Below are 23,192 nucleotides of genomic sequence, written 5' to 3'. Positions count from 1 at the left end.
GCATTGGGCGAAGAGCTTCTGCATTGTCACAGGTTCTTGATGCGAGCGGCAAGTGCGGGTGCAAATTTGAAGATGTAGCACTTCAATGCTGGTAATGTACCGCGGTAGAATGTTAGCATATTTCATGAGATTGTGTCGTGTAAAATACAACGGGATAACCAAACCACTCACTTACGAGATGACCTTGAGGCCACTGACGATTTGATAATCATATCGACTTCAATGAATTACGTAAGTTTCATTTAGGAATCTTACATACATGCAAGGTTCGTCCCCCCCCCTCCACAAGGAAAATATAAATTCGTTTCCAAGTAGTCGCCTTGTAATCAAGGGGTCCCGGGTTCGATACTCGGTGGAAGCAGAAGTGGTTCTGACCCACTGTAAACTGTAGGTCCAAGCCCGAATAGTCTTCCTGTGTATAATGTGGACTTAAAATCAAAACTCAAAGCAACAAATCCATTATGAAACGATATTTTTATAATAAGCATACGTAATTATAATGGCGGCACAGTATTTCAATTTGCATTTTCAGGGTTTCCCACCGGAAATCGAACCCGGGACGGCTCGCAGCAAATGCTAAAACGCTAACCACTTGGCTACACGGGAGCGCAAGTGGACAAAACTCAAAAGTACGAGGGTCATTCGGAAAGTAACTTCCGTTTGGGTATAAAAGAAACACCAGGACATTGTGAGAGTTTTTATTACATACATCTGAAAGAGACAACTCTAAGCTATTTCTTTTACATAAGCACCGTTTCTGTTGAGGCACTTATCATATCGGCGAACAAGGTTTACAATACCCATGTCAAAGAAATCTGCCACCTGTGCATTCAGCCATGAAGTAACACTGTCCTTGAGCAACTGTGTTTTAGGACAGAAAAGGGACACTGTTGGTGGAGTTCCTGGAACGAGGCACAACAATCAATGCCCAAGTGTATTGTGAAACCTTGAAGAAATTGCGACGAGCAATTCAAAACAGCCGACGTGGAATGTTGAGTTCTGGCATTGTTCTCGTGCATGAACGCTCGGCCGCATACTGCTGCTCGAACCAAGGACCTTCTCCAACATTTTCCGTGGGAATTGTTTGACCACCCTCCTTACTGCCCAGATCTGGCCCCTAGCGATTATCACCTCTTTCAACAAATGAAGAAGTGGCTAGGGGTTCAACGCATGGCTGAATGCACAGGCGGCAGATTTCTTGGACATGGGTATTGTAAACCTTGTTCGTCGATATGATAAGTGACTCAAAAGAAACGGTCCTTATGTAGAAAAATAGCTTGGAGTTGGATCTTTCAGTTGTGTATAATAAAAACTCTCACAATGTCCTGCTGTTTTTTGTATACCTAACGGAAGTTACTTTCCGAATGACCCTCGTATTTGATTTGTTCTTACTTTGTTTCTGCCAATTTACGCTAATTGCGACAAGGATGTTTTTTATAATTATTATTTCTGTTACTTTACATTGCTTTAATTGCGACGGTGAGGATGAATGAAAAATTGATGGAAAGGTGTGGTGGGACAAACATAATGTTACACAAATGCCTGATCAGGGTTCGAACTTGTGACCTCGGGCTTCATATCGCGTTACGATGACCACTGAGGCCGGCCACCAGGGGGCCCGTGTTCCAATTTCGGCTTTGTCATGCGTGTTGTTTTTTAGTCTCTCTTCATCAATTTCATCACATCATCACTTATCCTCATCTTCACGATTAGCCGAAAGTGGCAGTAAAGCGAAGTAAATTAACCAAATCAATCAATCAACGGAGGAAAGTGCGAAGATGAGGATGAATAATGATATGATTTAATTGACATATTTGAGCATCTTACGAACCTTTTTACGAAGCATTCTCACCCACCCGTTTCAGCCCCCCAAATAAAATCCTGGATAAGGGATTACACATAGCGTTAATGCATGAGACATGCCCCAAATAAATTGCACCCTAGATACAACGACCGGAGCAGTATTTTGCTTTTGCCGACTCGGAGGCCGAGCAGTTGAGTACTGGACTCGCAATGTATCCACCATTGGATCTAGGTTCAAGTCCTGGCGTGGACATGAGAGTGATCTTAGTGCGTTATTCTCATAAGATTTCTTTGAAAAAAGAAAGATGTAAATGATGTTTGAAACTAGGTCATTACATTGTATCTTTAAAAGCTTGCAAGTGTTCGACCGCACAAACACCATCAGACTATGCGTCGGTACAACTGCAGAAAAAGTCACAAGTCTTACGGTTGTGGGTGGTTTCTTAACCTATTGCCCCTGAAAATTTTAAATGAAAAATGAAGACATATTTGGAGCACTACCCGTTTCTGAAACTCGACAAAAGTGTTTCTTCGCTTCTTCTGAAAGTACCTTCAATTTTATGTAATTGTCATTCATTCCCATCGTCGTGATTAGTATGTATTGTCTGAAAAATTAACGTAAAATAATAAAAATACATTTATTTTGCTCTACTTTCTTCACATATTCCTATTTCGAACAATAAGTAAACAATAAATATAATAAATCAACACACAAATAAAAGTAAACAATGGAGAGCAGCATATTTACTAAGTAAATTTTATACGCCTATCCTTTCGGTATAATTCTCTCTCTTCCACTCTTTTCCATTCTAAGGCTAACTCAAGAACTTCTTGCAACCAGACAGCTTTTTTTTTTTTAAACATTGATAAAAGTCAAAACAAAATAGTGGATGATGAAGAAAATTTCTCTGAACATGCATCAGGCGAATCTCAGATTTGAGAGGATACGATTAGGGCTCTCACAATTTGTGCGAGCGGTCCGTGGTTCGATCCCCAATAGAAGCTCCAAAATTTCGATATTGAGGAGTTACAGAAGCGGACTCCTGTCTCGAAAGGCAGGAAATATCGGTACGTTTTTGACCGCACGCAACACCGTTTGTCTGTTGCCTCACGGGGTTTGGTTTGGAATTCCAGAAATGTTTCGAGCTTCAAGTGCTGTGTGAATAACTACACTGTTTGAAGTTGGCGTAAAATTTACAATATTCGACAGAATATTATACAGAAACAGAACTCAAGCTGTCTTTTAAAATTTAACTGTGAATATTTGATTTGATTTTTGTTATTTAGCGTCGCTTTTCTTCCACTTTAGGCTTATCGCACCGATGAGAGGGAATGATAATAGATGAATGATGGATGATATGATGAACTTCATGAAGGGACACTCACAAAGGACACCCATGCTCAGCCTGCGAATCGAACCCAGGATCTCAGTCGTCGTAGCGCGCTGTGCTAACGACTCTTAATAATTTGAACATATTACTGTGCATAAATATAGATAACAATTAGAAATTGCAGTTGAGTGCACAATAAATATATTTTAAAAACTGAATAATTAAAATTACATTACTAACTGACTAACTCTCTAGTCTTCTTAAACACGAAGGTTTATGGCTGCAGCAATACAGGTCTTCCATCTGGCCCTCCTGGGCAAGATCAATCCAATCTTTCCCATCCTTACCGATTTCCTTTAGGTCCATCTCAATGTTATTCCTCCATCTTCGTCTTGGACTTCCTACAGGTTTCCCAACAATAATCCTGTAAATTCTAATTTCCTCTCCCGTTCGTGCCCATCTAAATCTTCTTGATTTAATTGTTCTAATAATAGATGAACATGAATACATATTATGCAGTTCTAAATTATGCAACCTTCTCCATTCAGATGTCTCCTCATCCTTTTTAGGTCCAAATATTTTCCTAAGGATTTTATTTTCAAATACTCTTAATTTATGGTCCTCTTGTAATGTAAGACCAAGTTTCATATTCATGTAATACTGCTAACCACTCTTAAATGTGAACATGATATCGTGCATAAATATAGATAACAAAAATTGCAGTTGAGTGCACCATAAATATATTTTCAAAAACTAAATAATTAAAATTACATTAATGAAGTGAACTACGTAATGTCTGTTAATACTTTAAAAAACAGCCATCGGTTTTTTTTTTACGATAGTTGGGCGGCAGCGGAAATTAACGGTCTTGTCATTTTTCCAGTAAACGTTTTACACACGCATCCAGATGCTCTACATTTAGCATCAGACAAAGCGAGAGGACTGAACTGCATTGATGCAATCGTTAGCAATTAACATTATGAACTTTAACACAAACTATGATATGATAAATTTATGAAATGAAGGAAAATAGGGCAATTAGTAGTTTTCAGAGTCGTGGGGGGCAACATTATCTCTCAGTATATTTATACCTTTGGACTTGTTCTTTGCTCGACGCCGTAACTGCATAAAAGCAGAGTTGAACAAAACGGATTTGTTTCTTTCCTCTTTTAAGATAATTGCAACATGCAATGTGTTCAGCAATCATGCCTACAAGTTTCTACTGATGGGTCCAAAATTGTCATCATAACATTAAAGGTATCCTGAACGTGTCTAAAGTTCGTTTATTTTATTACTTATTATTGTATAATAACAATCATACCAATAATAATAATTAGTATTATTATTGTTATTTCTACTATCCAAGTTTTATCAATGGCCTGACCCCTCCCACACACACTATAATAATTTCTGGCTACTCGCTTGCGTCTTCTCCCTTTCTTTCCACCCTAAAAAGTCGTACCATGTCACTGTCGCGGTTAACAGAATGGTAATACAAACTAGCTACGTTAATTACTAATAAACCTCTGAACTACACTAATTCTTTAGTAATCCAGGCCCATTCAAACATATAAAAAATTGGCCGGTATTATCAAGCAGGTGAAATCAGATTAACATTTTGTCTAACTTTGGGGGGAGGGGGGCAGAACATGAACTTCAGGTCCGAGTTGGTTAATGAAAATACCCTTAACTTGTAAATTTTAATAACCCTGAAAATTTAGGAAAACAAGTGCCTCCCTTGCCCCCCCCCCTGTAGGTGACAACAGTGGCGTGCCAAAATTTTTGAAAGAGGGGATTTACATATACTTTTTTAGTTGTCAGTATTCATTTTGCCATCTTTTCCTGCCTCTGACCAGTGGCGTAGCAAGGGGTGGGCGAAGTTGGCGAACGCCCAGGACCTCGAGTCCCATGGGGTTGATACGAAAAATGTAATAAATAGAATCGAGGAAAAAAAGATGGAAAAGGCTAATTTTTGTAGACAATAAAAATAAAACATTCTGTTTTTATCTGGCTTTAAATTCTAGTTAAACTTTATAATACGTCAAATCAGGGGCGTAACATACAGGCGGGTGGCCCTAAGTCTAAGGGGGCAGAAGAATGTAAAAATGATTGTCATATTTCTCATGTGAAGCATTTACGCAAAAATTCACGATAACTTGCTTGGACATTTTTATCAATTTATTCTTTTCTTGGATAAAAAGCACTTTCTCTTGTCTTTTCTTCTTTCTCTTGACCTTGCACTACCGATTTTAATATGTTAACAATAAAGTACCTCCAAATGCCATGAAGCAAGTGTTGCGCTGTTTTCAACTCAAGGAGGCAATGTATAATATTACATAGCAGTTCTTCCTTCCTTCCTATAGCTTCAGATTTCAGCTCCAGGAAAACAGAGAAAGACATTTTTAGGGTGAGTGAAATAATTAAATATAATTTTCATCAGTAATTTATAATTATTTTAATATGATAATTTGCTGACGTATCCCTGAATATTTTTTTGTATCGATTCGCGTTGAGACTTCAAATTTATAGAACATGGCATTCTAATCTCGAGATATGTTGCTACGCCACTGCCTCTGACGTTCTATTTTAGGAATACTGAGCCAAAAGGGGGGTTACACTGGGTGACAACACTTGAAATCTGACCCTGCTTTCAGCAACTCTAGTTTTCTATACTGGTTGGTGCGAATGGGAATGCATGTTCAAAGTTCATGAATAGTAGCACTTGAACTAGCATGTAAATATACCCCAGACGGTAGAGAATACCAGCATAAGGCTGCATCGTGATGCAACAAACAACCTCATTATCAATGTACCCTCATAATCAAGAAGAGTGACCTTGTTTTGCCATTTAAAACTAAAGAGAAGCATCAACACTGGTATTTTGTTCTTCACAGGATGGAACCCATACGCAGAACGCAGAGTAACGGTGTGATACAAACGGATGGGGTCCACGTGGTTGACAGCCATTCGGAACATGACTCCCAGATGAAGACCAGCAAGCACAAATTTGAAAAGTCGAATAGTTTTGTTGTCGCTCGAGCAAAGATGAGCAACGGACAAGGTTCGATCAAGACGAGTCCGTTTGAAAAGCCTGTTCGCAACGAAAAGGTAGGTTGTATTTAGTGGTGGGGGGGGGGGGACAGGAGGGGTCTGGACCCACGAACGAGTTGCCAAGGAGTAAAAATTATATAAACAAATTACTTGTTAATGTTTGTTGCATGATATAAAGTTTATTAATTGAAGAGTCAAGTAAATGTTAGATTGATTGATTTATTTGATTTATTTTACTTCGCTTTTCTGCCACTTTTGGCTAAGGTGAGGATGAATGGTGATACAATGAACTGGATGAAAGGACAATCACAAATACTTAATGGTCAGCACACAACACACAGAGGATTATACTGGCTGTGAGCCTAGACGCCAGAGCCTCGCTAGTCTGCAAAATGCAGTCCAGAGTGTACTAGGTGGAAGGGGGATTGACATTTGGATGCTGAAGGAAAAGTCACCCTTTACACCCCGATAATGTTCGATTGGGATGAATCAGTTTTGTTTTCACTGTCCACAAAATTAATATTTAATAACAAAAATAATTTACATAAAAATAGCAATCAGGAACTTCACTTTTAATCAACTGGAACAAATAATTTTTGTTAACAATAAGTCTTGCATTTTATATTTATCTTGCTTGACTGCCAGAACAGCTTGTGTTTATACAAATGCTTTTATATCTATATTTTAATTTTTATCTATTTATGTAATAATAATAATTATTATTATTATTGTTATTACTATCACTATTAATAGATCTGTTTCAATACAAATATTATAGCCTGACAAGTTAAGTCCCGATATGCGCAGATCGCTTCGGAGCACTTCCTATTACGTCATCCTCCCCACCACTCTTCTACGTACTGGTTTGGCCTGGAGACTACGAGTGGTGCCAACTCAGCAAAATTAAGCTAAAACAAATATGACAAACAATTTTTACTGTGTAGATTGACGGTGCCTGCTCATATTATATCAGTTTATAAGTGGTTCATTTAATTTAATCCGGTCTTTGAAAATGCGTGCGGGGCGCGGATCGTAAACTGTAGTATTACGCACGCGCGTTAAGGTTTATAACGAAGAGAAGCTTCTGGGCGAATGACTTCATTTTTTGAATGCGACATCGAGCATCGTTTTTTTAAAAAAAGCCGAGTGGGGTGGGTGTTCTTTTGTTTATCGTACAACAATCACTACGAGAAGGCAATCTGATAACACGCTTGCCTGTGTTCTTTTTTAAAGCACTGAAATGTTCTTGCTCTTTACTCCGCATATTTTTGAAATGCAAAAATCAAATCATGCCGGGTCCAACGAAATCCACAATCTGCTCTGGAAAGCCCCTTAGAGGACAGGTCAGATAAATTGTTTACAATGTTGCAACATATTTGCGAAATCAGAAGGAGTTACATAAACTTAAGTATAATGTTGTCGAGTCCACAAGCGCCGTCACGGGAGTATCTAAATGGATGGTTTCTCAAGTTTTGAAAGAATTGGATTGGATTGATTTGTTGTTGTAAGTCAACTTTATGCACAGTAAGGCTAATCGGTACTGGACGTACAGTTTAAAGTGGGATCCGAACCACTATGTGCCTCACCAGGAATCGAACCCGGGACCCCTTGATTACAAGGCGACGATCCTACCACTGCGCCATCGGGGAGTTCAAGTTTTAAAAGAAGGAAAAAGATTCGTTGGCGAAAGGTGAGCTGAAGTTCTGTACTCCGACAGGTAGAAAATAGCCCAGGAAAAAGCGAATACAAATTTCGTTGAAAATCCTTAGACCATTCCGCTCCCTCCAGGCTGCTACACTGCCAACCAACGTCGCTGCGGAGAATGGAGAGGGGAAATGTGGTGTGAGCTGTGCAACAGCTATTTGCAGCGTCTTGTTTTTAAACTTGTCAAGTTATATCAATACAGATTAATCTGTACAATACAATTTATTGTTATTGATACTTGTGGATATCTTGATTAGTGTGCGTGGGTTTATGAAAAAATATGAAAATACATACATGTAATTTGAATCAATGTAGAAACTGGTAAAAATTTTAAAATAATATGTTTGGTTGAAAATATATTTTAACGCCGAAAGGAAAACTTTTGGGAACTATCGGTTTCTCTTAATTTTTCATTCTTACTGCCCCACTAAAGCTCGTGCGTCCCCACCCTGCACCGCGGGGATTGCGGGGGTGTTATTTACGCTCCTGTATTGAATATTTAATTCACATTCATTTCTTGTGCAAACGTGATCACATTAGAATAGAAGGAAGATCAGAAACGAAACCTTCGAGATTTTGCTCCATTCGTAATCAGTTTGTGTGAAAACCGAAGTTTCAAACGGAGACAGCATACTTGGAGTGAAAACATGCCAGAAGAAAATTTCCGCTCGAACACAGGTGAAATGTTTCTTTGTGACTCCAACTTGTTCGAGATTCCTTGTGTTGATACTGAGAGACAGGAATTTTAGGGTGTGACGCTTCCCACGCTCTTGGGTTTTTCGATGTAACTAAATCTGGTGAAAGATGAAAGGAAGAGGATAGACCGTAGCGCGCACACACACACACACATCTATATATGCATTTGGATATACAGTAGACTCGCAATTATCCGAGCTAATTGGGACCGAGATTACCTCGGATACGCGTGGTTTTTACGTTGGCCCAACGTACTGAAAACTAAAAAATGGATAGATTTGTGTTCTGATATATACATAATTTATTGTGAGGCCAAATGTAAACAATAGTACAAATTATTTATGAAAATAAAAAAAATACACAGCACTTTCTCCTCACATGGTATCATTGTCTTCAAGGCACCGTACCGTATCTTCAAGTGGTAGCACAAAAACCTTCTAGAGTTTACTTAGTTTTCCACCTTTCATGGAATTTAGTCTGCACATAACATTGTTTAACTACCTTCACAATAATACCTGTAAGGATGTTCTTGTTCTACTACTGCTAACAGGGACGTAGCTAGGTTGATCAGTTTGGGGGGTCCCAAAACCAAAATGTAAGATTTTTTTCTATCAAACCATTAACAATTAACAAGCTATTAATATAATGTACCATTTTTCTATCTCTTGGGTTAAATGCGATGATGAGATTGAATGGTGACTTGACCAAACATCCCCAAGCTAAAAATATCGAATTCCAACGCTGGACACCAGATACGATAACAGGCCCGTAGCTAGAGGGGGGCAGGGGGGCAACTGCCCCCCTTAGAGCCTGCTCTGCCCCCCCTGTGAAAAATACAAAAACAAATTCCAACCTGGAATTTTCACTAATCTTTACAATTATATCATGTGTTACTCTAGCAACATTACAAAGACACTTATTTATTTTGTGATTTATTAGGGTGTATGGGATTCCGTATAATGTCGTATCAGGATTGGGGGCCCCCCTTCCAGATTAGACTTCGGGAAATGATTTCACAATTTTCATTATCTAGAACAGTTGTGACATTTTGAGTAGTATTGTATTAAAGGTGCCTAATGTGTTTGGATGTTTTTCTTGGATGTGTTGCTATGAACTTCGAATTGCTTAAATTTTTGTTTCCCAAGTCTATCTTTTGGTAATGGTGTGGTAGAGAGAGGGAGTGGATATTTGATTTTTTTTTTAATTTGCGTTGCTTTTCTGCCACTTCTAGCTAAGCGCAACAATGAAGGATGACGTGAAATAGATGAAGAGACACTCATAAACAGTGCCGCAACTACAGGGGGCAGGGGGAATTGTCCCCTCCCCCTGACCATGGACAGAAATCCATTCTAGGGGAAGCAAACATTTAAGTAAAAAAACAAGACGAGCAGAATGTAAGAATAGCAGGACAATTAATTGGATACTCATGATGGAATTAGTTTTTACGTGTTCCTTGCATTTTTCTACCATACTCCCTAGGGCACTTGCAAGGGGCACAGAGGGGCAATTGCCCCCCCCCCTCGATTTCAAATTTTATACAAATAAAAAACATTTCGTAAAATTTTCTTGCTCGCTTCGCTCGCAGTATCTGCTCTTCTTATAGTCCAGGTTCAGAGCCATAGCGATGGAGCGGCGGGAGTCGGCCCTGGGAGCCAAACTATCTATATGAAAAAAAGAAATGTTAAAGAGAATGCCATGGTGCCCCCGTGAAATTATTGCACCCTATTAAAACAATTTATTTCTATGAAACTTAATATGAAATATTAATGATGACACTGTATTCCAAGAAGTCATTGATCAATCAGGGGATTCCTATTTGTTTGTCAGGTGTCAAAAAATGTATTTCAACTATAATATAACACAATTCACACAATATTTTGCAAAATAGTTAACGTAACCAGTAGGCAAACGTTGTCTGTAGTGATGCAAGAGTCTCCCCTTTGAAAGAAATAGAGTCCGTAATGGACTAAGGGACCCATGTTTTAATGTTTTAGCAAGTACAAAAAATATGTATTAGCTACAAATTTTTACACAATTCATCAAAATGTAGGTAATATATAACCATTATTATTTAATTAATTCTATTTTTCTTGCATAACACAACACAATGGTGTTGTTGAATTCTCGTTAGATTCCTTTGTACGTAAGAATCTTGCATACTGGAAACAAGAGGAAATCATTATGAAGCATCATTTATAAAGGGCTCCCTTAATCAGTTCTGCAGATAGGCCCAAAGTTGTTGGTGCATATTAATCATCTATTAACATTATCGACCTATACATATCAAGTAGATACAGTCCCTATTAGCCTACCTGAGTATTTACGTATGTTAAACTTCATATTCTTTGGCAATCTGGAAAGGTCATTATCGAAACATTGCTATTTGATGTTGCTCGAAGTTCTTTTCTTCGTTGCAGTTTCAAGATATCATTCCTTTTCTGTTACTTATCTCTTTTGGGGGAGGGGGCAAATGCCTCTGTGTACCCTGTTATATCTGCCAATGCAACACAATCAATTAAAAATGTGCCCCCTCTAGGATTGACTTCGCCCCCCTACATAGAATTCCTGGCTACGGGCCTGTACGATAAGCAACAATGCATTAATCGAACGATCTTCGCGATTAGCCAAAAGTGGAGGAAAAGTGAAGTAAAATAAACCAAATCAATCAACCAATCAATCAAAGTATGAATTGGAAGGAAGGGTTAATCACGGTAATTTCATCCTGCTAGAATTATACTGTTTCCATAGAATACTAATACTAATTCCATAGAATAAGCTATCTGACAGAAAGAATGTCGGTGGCGTCGATGAAACTGTAGTGCATGGCTACATACATAAAGGAGAAGATTGATCTTTCGAGGGCTTTGGCGCCAAAATAAGGCCTGAACTGGCAAAAACTTATTAAGAAAAGCTGTTGGCCCTGTTGTTTTCTACACGCTGCTAAATTACGTCTGTGGTTTCTATATTGGGGGAGGGGAGGGGAGGGGGTTAATTACGCAATACAAATAATCATGTTGGTTTTAGTGTAGAACTTTACGATGAATGAAAGATGTCTATATTTTCATTTTTCAAAATATAAGGGACTCCCGGCTATAGTTCATTTGGAGACTGGTGTTTCCTAACAGCGGCTCCTATCAACCAGAGGAGCAGGCCCGAAGCTAGAATTGATGTCCAGGGGGGCTCACGGGTTATCAGAGTAGACCAAGTCCATTTTCGAAAGTTTAACAGTAGCTATTAAATGAAGGTAAATTACGTGTGTGTGTGGGAGGGGGTCATCAAATTAATGTAAAACATAAAATTTAGGAATATCATGCAAATACTACCTTTTCTATACCTTCTAAAACATCTCTTGAAGCGTTCATTGACTTCTACTGACATCATCCCTTACTACACACTTCATACTACTTTTGACGATACAGATATTTATATCATGCAAGAAAATATACACAATATTCAATCATAGTGCTTACAGCACATTCCACCCCTGCCCGAAGCAATAAAACTCCCTTTCGTTCCCAAAAATTTGGAGCTGGTGACCTTTGACGCAGATGTGGAAGGGGCAGCGAAGGTACAGATAAAGAAGTTCCCTTAAAAAAGAACATTCTAAAGCCTAGAGAATCTTCTACCTATACTTCGGCTCATAAACAAGATGAATGAATGTAAAGCTGCTGTCTGCATTTTCACTTTTCACTAAACATATTATACAAAAAATAGTTTTACCTAATGTGAAGGGGGCTGACAGCAGTGCCAGAGGGGCTAAGCCCCATAGGCTCCTGCGCTAGGGACCTGCAGAGGAGGAAAAGATGCTGAAATCACGGGGAAAGATTCCCACATCCCCCCATTCAAATACCAGTCTGGTTGCAAGGGACACAAAATCTTCGACCCCATTTCAAGTGCAAGGGAATCATTTTCTGTATTAGATGCAGGGCCGCCGTTAGGAAGCGCTAGGCCCTGTGCGAGCTATACCCGCGAGACTCTTATATTTTGAAAAATGAAAATGTATACACTTTCAATTCCTCGTCAAATTATACGCTAAAGCCAATACGGTTGGTTATTAATATAGCATAATTATAATAAATTTCTTATATAACTTTTTGCTACTTAAGGACCTGTTTCTATCAGCTCCCCCAAAACATATTTTATCCTGTAGTTATGTATGTAGCCATGTACTACAGATTCATCGTTGCAAACATACATAAGAGTCTAGTCAGGAAGGCATCTGACGCGGGAGACCCGGTTTCGATTCCCGGGATGGGTGATCTAAGGTTGGAATTATTCTGGCCTTGTCCCCACATAAAGCCGCTCTGGGGTTCACCCAGTCTGAAATAAATGGGCACCGGGGGGAACCTCGGGGGTAAAGGCAGCTGGTGCATGGTGCTGATCACATTACCTCCAAAATGCCGAGATCGAGAATGTGTAGGGCCTTACCTCCACATCTCCACATGTCCTAAATGTGCCTTCATGGCACGGTGCTATTCACGGGGAACTTTTACCAACATACTAAAGACATTAGTACTCTATGGAAGCGGGATTGTGCCAGCAGAGAAGCTGGCAGAAAAGCATGCCTGATTTTAACTTTAGCTCAATTCACGTACTGTTGCTTATTGTGTTTTAGTGACTCGCTAAGTTATAATAATATACTGAGGGCGATCCTTTCCAATCTATCCGTAGCATAATGAAGATTTCGTAGTTTTCCGGTAGAAAAATTTGATTCGTAGCTGTAAACATACAGGATAAAAATGCCGATTTTTGAGGAGTCGTAAAGTCGAAATGAGACCTCATCGAACAAAACGTTATCAAGAAAAGTTGTTCACATTAATGATGGCCACCTGACACATTAATCAATTGATGTCATCTTCATACTGTGAAAGGTTGTCGGTGGTTCACAGCAACAGCATGTGTACGTACGTATATATCCATAAACGAATATAAATATTTGTGTGTTACTTAAAATCCTTAGCAGTGTGTGTGTTGGGGGGGGGGGGGGAGAATTGTATTCCCAGCTAAGTCCCTTTGCTTATGCAAAGACTCCCCCCCGTTACCCCCAAGACTCGAACAACATCCCCTATCTAACACTTTTCACTAGGAACGCTATTCTTTACACGTGTTGTGAAAGTATAAATATTTTTGGTATGGTATAGTTGAGGGAAATTCTTTTAGAGAGCACAATGTAGCTTACCTCTCACATAAAATGTCCCTCACCTTTTGTGTACCCAGGGACGTAGCTAGTTTGATCAGTTCGGGGGGGCCCAAAACTTAAGATTTTTTTTTCTATCAAACCATTAAAAACTAACAAACTATTAATATACCATATAGGCCTACATAAGTATATGTACAGTATATATATATATATATATATATATATATATATATATATATATATACAATCTTGTTGGAAGAGAACATTATTTTCTCCTGTAGCCCCAATAAATTTACGGATATAGACTCGCGAAATCCACGGCCATTATTCGGGAATCTAAATACAGAATGAACTTATTAACTTAATGGAATCTAGACAGTCTTTAAAAATCCATGTATTTTCTCTTATGTTAGATTTTTGAGACACCAAGAACAATGTCATTAGTCCTTACTCCTTAGATTTGTAAATTTGCTCGAAGAAAATTGAGAAGTAGAGAAATCTCTCTTCCGTGGGTTTAGATATAAAAGGGTGCTGGTATCAGGTGTAAGTACAAGTATGACAACGGTGCAAAAATGAAATGTTTGTGTAATGAGTTCAAGATAGGCATCCCATGTATATTGTTTATACCAGAATCGAATCCGGCGGCCTTTAGTGCAAGGCGACACCCTTAAACACTATTCTATGGGACATGCATTGTCTTTTGTGGCGTCGTACTGTACACATTGGAGAATTATGACGATATATATGAAATTTTATGCACACATCTAGTTTCTTAAAAGTAATCTTCTTTGCGCGTGCAAAACTGAATATATGATGGCAATAGAAACAACAAAATTCCCGCGCGCTCAAATTCTTGCGCTCTAGTCTTTCAAGGTTCGATCCCTGGTAGAAACTCCAAAATTTCTGTGATGGCCTAACATCGTGAGGACAATTGGGAAGCTACTTGAAATCACTATGTAAGCGAATTTCACTCTCAAAACTAGATGGGACTCGATGTGATGACCACGCGTCACCGAATGGAAAAACACTTCGGAGGCTTTGTCCTTCAAAATTAATTTTACTGAATAACTGTACTTTTCTTTAGAGAACCTAAACATGGCTTTTTTTGCACAGTACAATGTCGTTTTCTTTCACCCTACTTTTATAGTTTTTCATTCAAAGGATTCCACTCCCGAAGCATGAGCATGACGCGCTACGAAACCAGAGGTCCCAGGTTCGGACCTTGGACAGGTGTGGTTGCATCATGTCTCTCGCATCGTTATTCCTTTCTGATCAGCATTGAATCTCATCGTCGCATTTAACCCAAGGGGCCAAGAGGTAGAAAAGCGGCGTAAAATAACTAAATAGAAATGATTGACTTTTATCATGTTACTTCACTTTTCTTACACTTTCTGGCTAATCGTGAAGATGAGAATGAGTTAAGATTAACTTGATGAAAGGACCATCACAAAGAAGACACATTTTCAGGCCGGGATTCGAACACGGGACATTCTGCTTCGTAGCGTAACCTGCTAACCACTCCACCACGGAGTTGTCGGCCCAAATAGAAATGTACATTAGAAAATGCCGTCTTGAATTTGCAGGAACCGAGTTCACCAGCAAGGGCAAATGATTTTCGCTCCCACTAGGATAGGCAAATAACAGAAAATGCTTGATAAGTAATTTGGCTCTCCGTATTTCATGATGTTATTATGTAAGTAACTATTATTCGCTATATAACTTTGGATTAATTTTATTTGTATGTGTAGTCAACTTTCCCGCCTAAGCAGCAGCCACAGCGTCTGCATTTGCGGGTGGAGGCCAGAGTTGTTAAAGGTCCAGGAATTTTAAATAAATTCATTTCCGGTCCAGGAGAGAAAATCAGCAAGCGTAAATGGGTTCTGGACCGTAATGAACTTTTCATTTGTAAAGTTTTCAATTCGGTCCAGGAATATTCTTCCCAGATGAATTTCAATTCGGTCCAGGAACCTTATTTCTTGATGAATTTAAATACGGTCAACGAACATTTTTTTCCCCCGAATCAGTTTAAATAGGGTCAAAGTTCTGTATTGAAATGAAACAATTCGCAACTTGGTACGAATTTAGATTGTGCGAGAGAAAAGGTTCCGGTCCTATAACGGAATCCTATAGAACAAATTAGGATGTATGCGTTCCCTAATCTTTAACAATCCCAGGGTTGTTAATGGTCCAGGTATTGTAAATAAATTCATTTCACATCCGGGAGAGAAAATCAGCAAGTGTAAGTGGGTTCTTGGCCTCAATTTGGTCCAGGAACCTTTTTTCCGTATGAATTTAAATACGGTGCAAGAACTCTTTTTTCGGTAAAATTTAAATACGGTCCAGGAACCTTGTTTTGCGGCTGAATTTAAACACTGTCCAAGAACCTTTTTACCAGGATCAATTAAAATTCGGTGCAGGAATATTTTCCGGATCATTTAAATACGATCCAGTAACCTTTTTTTAATGGAACAATACACTACTAGGACCAAATTTAAATTGTGCGAGAAGAAAGGTTCCGGTCCTGCAACGGAACCCAATAAAACCCATAGAAGTTATGGGTAGATGGACCTTTGACAACCCTGGTGAAGGCTAAATGAAGAAAAATCACAAAATATGCAGAATTTTGAAACGTATTATTTCTAGAGCATGCATACTACTATAAAATGTTGACCACATACCTCGTTTCCTTCCTTAATTGAAATGTGACTTATTCTTCATCATATGTGAGATCAACCGCCCTGGGAGTCAAACCCGGTTTCCTGTGTGGTAGTCGGACACCAATTTAGAAAGTCAATGTGTTGGACATTTGGTCGATCAGTCGATCCTACTTCAACTTTTTCGAGAGGAAAACAAACTGGCAGCTTCACACTCGAAATTTCACTTCGCCTACCCCCGTGGCGGAGTGGTTAGCACATCGTGCTACGATGCCAGGTGTGCCGGGTTCGAATTCCGGATTGAGCATGGGTGCTTGTTGTGTGTATTGATCAATTTAATCATATCATCATTCATCTCCATCTTCGCAATTAGCCAAATGTGGCAGAAGAGCAAAGTAAAATTAACCAAATCAATCGAAATTTCACTCGCAATGCATGAAAATGAGATCTCAAGCACTCCGTGATCCTACCGGAATCTCACGTTTACAGAAGCTAACTACGAAACCACTTCCTGGATCAAACTGTTCTTCGAACTAACTGACAGTCATCAATTCTCGACCAATCAACACAGTAGGGCAAAAAGAAGCAGATGTTTCTTGAAAATTAGTGGAAAGTTACCAAGGGAGGATATCAAGTTGGTACATTACAAAGGCTTATTATGGCCGTTCCCTTCATTGCAGGTTATGAGCACAAGGGTTGAGTGTGGGAACCTGAAGGAACCGCGACATCTTTGTCATTCATCTCCCGCCAGAAAAGGGACAAACAGTAGAATTTTGTCTCTAGCAATTTGAAAAGCCTATGTCCATGCTGAACCATAAAGTAATTAACCCAGAAAGTCCTAGCTACCTGCAGTGCGTTTCGGCGCGGCCGATAACCAGAGCCAGATGAAGAGGGTGACCTGGCTTAGGCCCCCTAGTGTGCATGAAGGGAAAGTGTGTTTTCAAAAGGTCCCCGACTTCCCAGAAAGGGACGGCCCATAAAATCACTGCATTTCCTACCAATGCATCCGTTTGTGTTCAACCAAAGTGTATGTCACCGTAGGATCCGAGCGCTTCGAGTTCTGTCGGTTGCGGGACTTCTTGAGTCTTTTGTCAACATGATGCCAATCAGTTTCTTTCTGCCAAGGTCGTTGCACCTATGAATCGGCTCTTCAGCTTGAGTGGCAAAAGACATGTTGTACGGAGGAAAGTTGCACGGGAAAAATTACCTTCTTAAATACGATGAAACCTGTAAAACATCCACAGATATTTATTCGGGGGTGGTCCCTTTGACAAAACATCAACATTCTCAAAATTCTTCGAACGGACTGTGTAAAACATTGCAATACTCCAAAAACTGAACCTGCTCTGCAACACAAGGAAAATGTCTCATTTAGCAATCAATGTGCCTTTGTTAAGTTGGTAAGTTCAGTATGGCACTACATTTTAAATAATGCTGATGGAATAAATCAATAAAGTTTGTTAAATGACAACGACTCCATACCACAAGAATATAATTATTCTTTACGGATATCCCCTATAACGGTTGGGGGTTCGACGTGCTGACCCCACGTCACCCCATTACTGGTTAAAGATCTCCACACCTCTAAAATTTTAGGTAGGATTGTGGGAGGGACTGGCAGTCGGGAGATAGACCAAGGCCCTTCCAGGGCTGTCGAACCACGGGTTATTATTTATTTATAGATGCTTAAATATATGTGCAACCTCACATGTCTTTCCAGTGACTTATTGCAAGGGTTTGTTATTGTACTTGACTCAACAAAATAAGCTTACTGTGTGAGGCAGATTTATACGAACCAAAAATACCCAAAACAATAACAATAATAATAATAATTTACTTCAAAATTACAAAAATGTATTTACTTGTTCTTGTTTAAATTTTCGATTCTTCGAAAAGTTTGTTAAGGAGTTGAGTTGAGTTGAGTTGGTGTTTTTAAGTCCACTTTATGCACAGTAAGGCTAATCGGGACTGGACCTACAGTTTAAAGTAAGATCCGGACCACTGTGTACCTCCACCCATGTATCGAACCCGGGACCCCTCGATTACAAGGCAACAACGCTATCACTGCGCAATCGGGGAGGCATCGTTGTTAAGGAGGATTCTCAAAATCGGTCTTCACGAAATCGAGAAAAATATGCGACTCGAGAAATCGTACAGTTTGTGAAGATATTTACTTTTAACACGTTGCGTGTTTTAGACTGTTTCAATAGTAGAATAGATATTTGGTGCGAATAATACTACTTACCCGGAGATATGAGGCATCCTGCCACCATTATACTTATTTAGCGTGTATTGCGCTGTGATTCGGGACCAGTTGTAACTGTTTGCATATATGTGGTTTGCCGCTGTACAAGCGGTCGTTCTTCAATCTACTCAAGCTCAAAACATTCTTTGGACGCAACGGCAACACTCAACGCCCAACCCTGCCTGTTGTTGACCTGAGACTGCTAGGGGTGGAAAGACCGCTCCCTCAAAATTTCGAGAAACAACTAAGTTCTAGGTTCCTACACTGACATCCAGTATAGCTAGAACCAGGAAAACTAGAAAGAAATGTGGTTTTGGGTTCGTGTCACTCAAATTAAGAACAGTGTTTCTAACTGAAAGAGAAAATCACTGAAAAACTATTTTGCAATATTTGTCATGAAAGTAAAATTTTCAGCAAATGTAGAACAGTTTGCCGGGGCCACTTGAACGTTTCGGGGGGCCAGTGCCCCCCCCCCGTGCCCCCCCTAACGACGTCCCTGTGTGTACCAGTCGTCAATTCCAAGGGCAGCCGTCCCCTCCCACCCAAGACCAATGGCGTTCACCCACATCATGTCATAATCTTCATAAAGCATTTATTCTTCATTCTCTTCACCTAACGGACTAAATGCGGTGCACCTGGTAGTAAAAGTGACTTCAAACCAACTAAAGTTAATGGATTACTAAGGATATATATATTCTGGTTTCCCCCTCCCTCTACCTCACTGCACATATTGCAGCATAGTGCCAACGTGTAAACTTTTTTCTACATATTACAATATTACATATGTTTACGAAAAATATATACATGTTAAATTTTATATTATTTTAAGAAAAAATCACCTACAAATATTTTGATGATGTGGTCCGCGCATCTGTGTGCGCCCTGGTCAATCCCATAATCGAAGTCAAATGTTGACATCACATAAGTTTCTGTCATTAATCTGGCGAGGGAGGAGAGCCCATTGTGCTATTTGAAGATTTTCCAATGTGAGTAATTTCAGTTAACAGTTCCTGAAGCAAAGGGACATAATCAAAATATGAGCAAAACATTAACAACCACAGGACAAGGTTCTTCGACCTCTACTTTCCCCCGAAGCCGGCGAAAATCAGTTCAACTTTGACCACAGGGGACTGGAGAAACCAGAGGGGCAATTCACCCTCATCTGCTCTTCAAATACCACCCCAGGGTTAGCATTTTTTTGGTTCATTGGCATAGTGGTAATATCCGCGAATCTGCCTCTTCTCTGGGTTTCAAGGAAGTAGAAATAAAAGTATCACCCCAAAATCTTTATTCCTATTTAGCTACGAATCCGTTTCACACAGAAGGCAATATGCCGACTGGGACAAGTTTCACTGCCAGGGTCTATCTCTTGACATCTGTTCTCATTTTACCCACATCGTAAATTCCCTATCCTCAAATTTCGGGCCTGGGCCCTCGGATTCAAAGCAAAGAGCTCATGACAGGGAATTGGTAGAAGGTTGGGACCACAAACAAAGAACTCCACTGTTAATGCTGAAATTTTCTTTTCACAGCAGGCTCGCTGTCTTTTTGATTTCGGTTTCCTTTTCTATAGTATGACTGCAAATAAAGATGTGTTCCAAATGTAGCTTCTTCTCTTTTATTTTATCTATTCTAATGTAATCAATTTTTCATGAGAAATGAATGTGAATAAAAGAGTCAATAATGTTAAATATCTCGAAGCGTGAGGCCCCTCAATGCGCGAGTGGCATGCACCGCACACCCCTAACGGTGACCCTGATTTGATGAAAAACTTCTGCTCATTGTGTAGGAGTGTACACTACTTGTGGGTTTCCTGACCTCTGTGGTATACCTGAACATGGGTGGCCTTTGTGTGTCCCTTCATCAATTTCATTACATTGTTATTCTTACACATTGTTGCGATTAGCCAAATGTGGCAGTAATGCTGGGCTAAATAATAATCATCAAAATCAAATTTTAAAAAAAACAACTACTTGTGGGTTTCTTCTATAGAAGAAGCATATATGCTTCTCAAGGAGCACATGTCAATCAGAAGGCAGGAATGCATATCCAGACACCAAAACCTGATGTTCATTAGTATCACTCTTCCTTGTCCAGAAGATATCATCAAAATCCCATTATTACATAGTTCTTATTTTGTAACAAGGTTGAATTTTGTTTGTCTCATTGATTGATATTTTTACACAATGCTTCCATCTTGGAAACAATATAAACAATGCTACATTCCCATACAAGTACTCTGATTGGGTGAATGAATGCATGTCTGTTCTGCAGGACAAGACACAATTTGGCAAGACCACTTCTTGCAATTGATATTTAAAATCAAGTGATAGACGGGCATTTGTAAATGATTTTGTAGTGAAGTATAGGTAGGGTGACCATAGTATTTTGACCCAAAAATGGGACATCTTAAGGAGATCAGTTTACCCTTCTCTCCTGAAAAATCAGTTAGGCCTAATTATAAAATTGTTGTTGTTATTATTAACGTATTATTATCATTTATTAAATGTATTAAAGGATGGGTCACATAAATGATACATCATAAACAATAAATAAAATATGATCTCCCGTTGTCAAAAGGTATTATTATAATCTTGGTATGACTTACATAGATAGCGTTTCTCGTCCATTCTGATCAAACTTTGATGTTAGTCCTACGCTGAAGTTGAATAATGCCAGAAGTATTTAGCAGAAAAACCAGTCTTCTTGAGAACAACTTTATTCTTCACCAACCATTTATAATTCCCCCACATTTCAGACACACAACTCTAGATTTATCTTTTGAGTTTGTGTCAAGGTGCAATAACCTTACATTCTTTCAAAGTATGCTTATTCATGGCTCTACAAATAACGGAACACACACGAAATAATACATCTTTTATAGCATGAAATGTCTCTCAAATTTAGACTTCATTTTCAAGATAACTCCTAGACTTTTATAAAACAGGACAAATAGTGGGTTTTTAATAATATGGATGGGACAACTAGGACACGTGCCTGAAACGGGATTGTCCTGGTCAAAACGAGATGTATGGTCACCCTAAGTATAGGCACATGCCACAAGATTTAAAAAGAAAGCATACATAACCCTCCTTCCCTTTTGAAAACCTGGACACGCCACTGGAGCCCCTGACAAGTTCAAGAAGAACAAATTGAATGCTGAGTGGCATGAACCCTTTTTCCACTGAACTCCTAATTTCAAAGACGTGTTTATTGCATGAAAATGTAATACATATCTTCCAAAGTAAAGTAATAGTAACGTGTTACATTTGGAAGTAATGAAACTTGTAATGTATTATTTTTATTGGCACTGAAGCCACTGCCCTATGTATACCACTATACTTTTAACCAGATTTCTATGTCTGTTAGTGCCTGAGGTGAGGGCCAGCTATCACTGTTGAAATCTCTCTTCACTACTGTTATTAACAGGAACACCCTTTCAGTTTGCCTATCTGTGTTCTTACAGCATATCTTTGAAATCCTGATACATCCAGATATTACCATCATACTATGGGGCAAGAGTCCAAGAGTACAAGTACATTGGTAAATAATTGTTGAAAATACAGTGAAACAGAGAAGAAAACTTTAACATGGACACACAAGTGTACGTGTATGCACACACATACACTGAAAGCCGACATCCATGGTGGAGTGGTTAGCAGTGTGCTACAATGCCAGGCGTCCCAGGCTTGAATCCTGGGCTGGGCATGGGTGTTCTTTGTGAGTGTTCCTTCATCAGTTTCATCATAATATCATCACTCATCCTCATCTTTGTGATTAGGCAAAATTGGCAGAAAAATGAAGTAAAATAAATCAAATCAATCAATGAACATGCACTAAAATTCTTGGCAACTACCCATGTTACCACACTTACACTGATAAAACAAAAATGAAAATGCACATATAGTGGTCAATGTGCAGATATAATCCAACCTTTCCTACAGAGTATCTTCACCAGGGAAAAAGTAAAAAAGGAAGTTGAAACTGGGGAGGATAGAAGGTATGCAAGAAACTAACATAATGCATTACTTTTCCATGATCTGTAGGATAGACATGTTGGATTTTATCTGCACATTAACCACTACAGGTGCGTTTCTCATTTTTGTTTTATCAACATGCAGTCATACACACACACACACACACACACACACACACACACACACACACACACAAGATAAATTATGTCTGCCTTCATGAGCATCCTTGTGGAGGGGAGTCAAAAAATAGGTCAGTCCACCACCCAAGCTTTTCTTGGAAATTTGGTATGGTTCATTTCGTTGTATTACAAGAGTCAAGTGAAAACCTTAAAAGTACAATAAAATTGTAGGGCAGACTCTATACAGCTCAAATTTACATGAGGTATCAACTGTTATTTACAAAATGACCTCGAGGCTGCAACACTAATCAAGTGAGCTTCAAAATGCAATTTTTGTTACTTTAAAGATGACGCCCCCTATCAGTGGCGAAGCGTGACATTTTTACGTAGTCATCCCAAGACTTGTCAAACGTCAGGGTCGATCTTCCCAACTTGAAGAGAGGAGGGGGGGGGGGGGCACAATATTTCTCCT

The 23,192-nt window shown here is 39.2% G+C and overlaps 1 protein-coding gene across 4 annotated transcripts in view; it reads left to right on the top strand.

Annotated features, from left to right (window-relative positions):
* Srr (Serine racemase) overlaps positions 1-23,192 on the top strand; it is a 60,175-nt gene that overhangs the window by 2,433 nt on the left and 34,550 nt on the right. For 2 of the 4 annotated variants that reach the window (XM_083113829.1, XM_083113822.1), the window contains exon 2: positions 6,029-6,242. The exons of the other annotated variants lie outside the window; for them this stretch is intronic. In XM_083113829.1, the coding sequence (XP_082969955.1) occupies positions 6,030-6,242 (213 nt within the window). In that variant the 5' untranslated portion in view covers position 6,029. The remainder of the gene's footprint in view (positions 1-6,028; positions 6,243-23,192) is intronic. 4 annotated transcript variants of the gene reach the window in all.

The sequence above is a fragment of the Lepisma saccharinum genome, chromosome 2 (genome assembly GCF_977018435.1).
Source record: "Lepisma saccharinum chromosome 2, izLepSacc3.1, whole genome shotgun sequence".
Classification (NCBI taxonomy): Eukaryota; Metazoa; Arthropoda; class Insecta; order Zygentoma; family Lepismatidae; genus Lepisma; species Lepisma saccharinum.
Note: the sequence above shows the minus strand (reverse complement) of the source record. Positions and strands in the feature narration are given on the sequence as shown.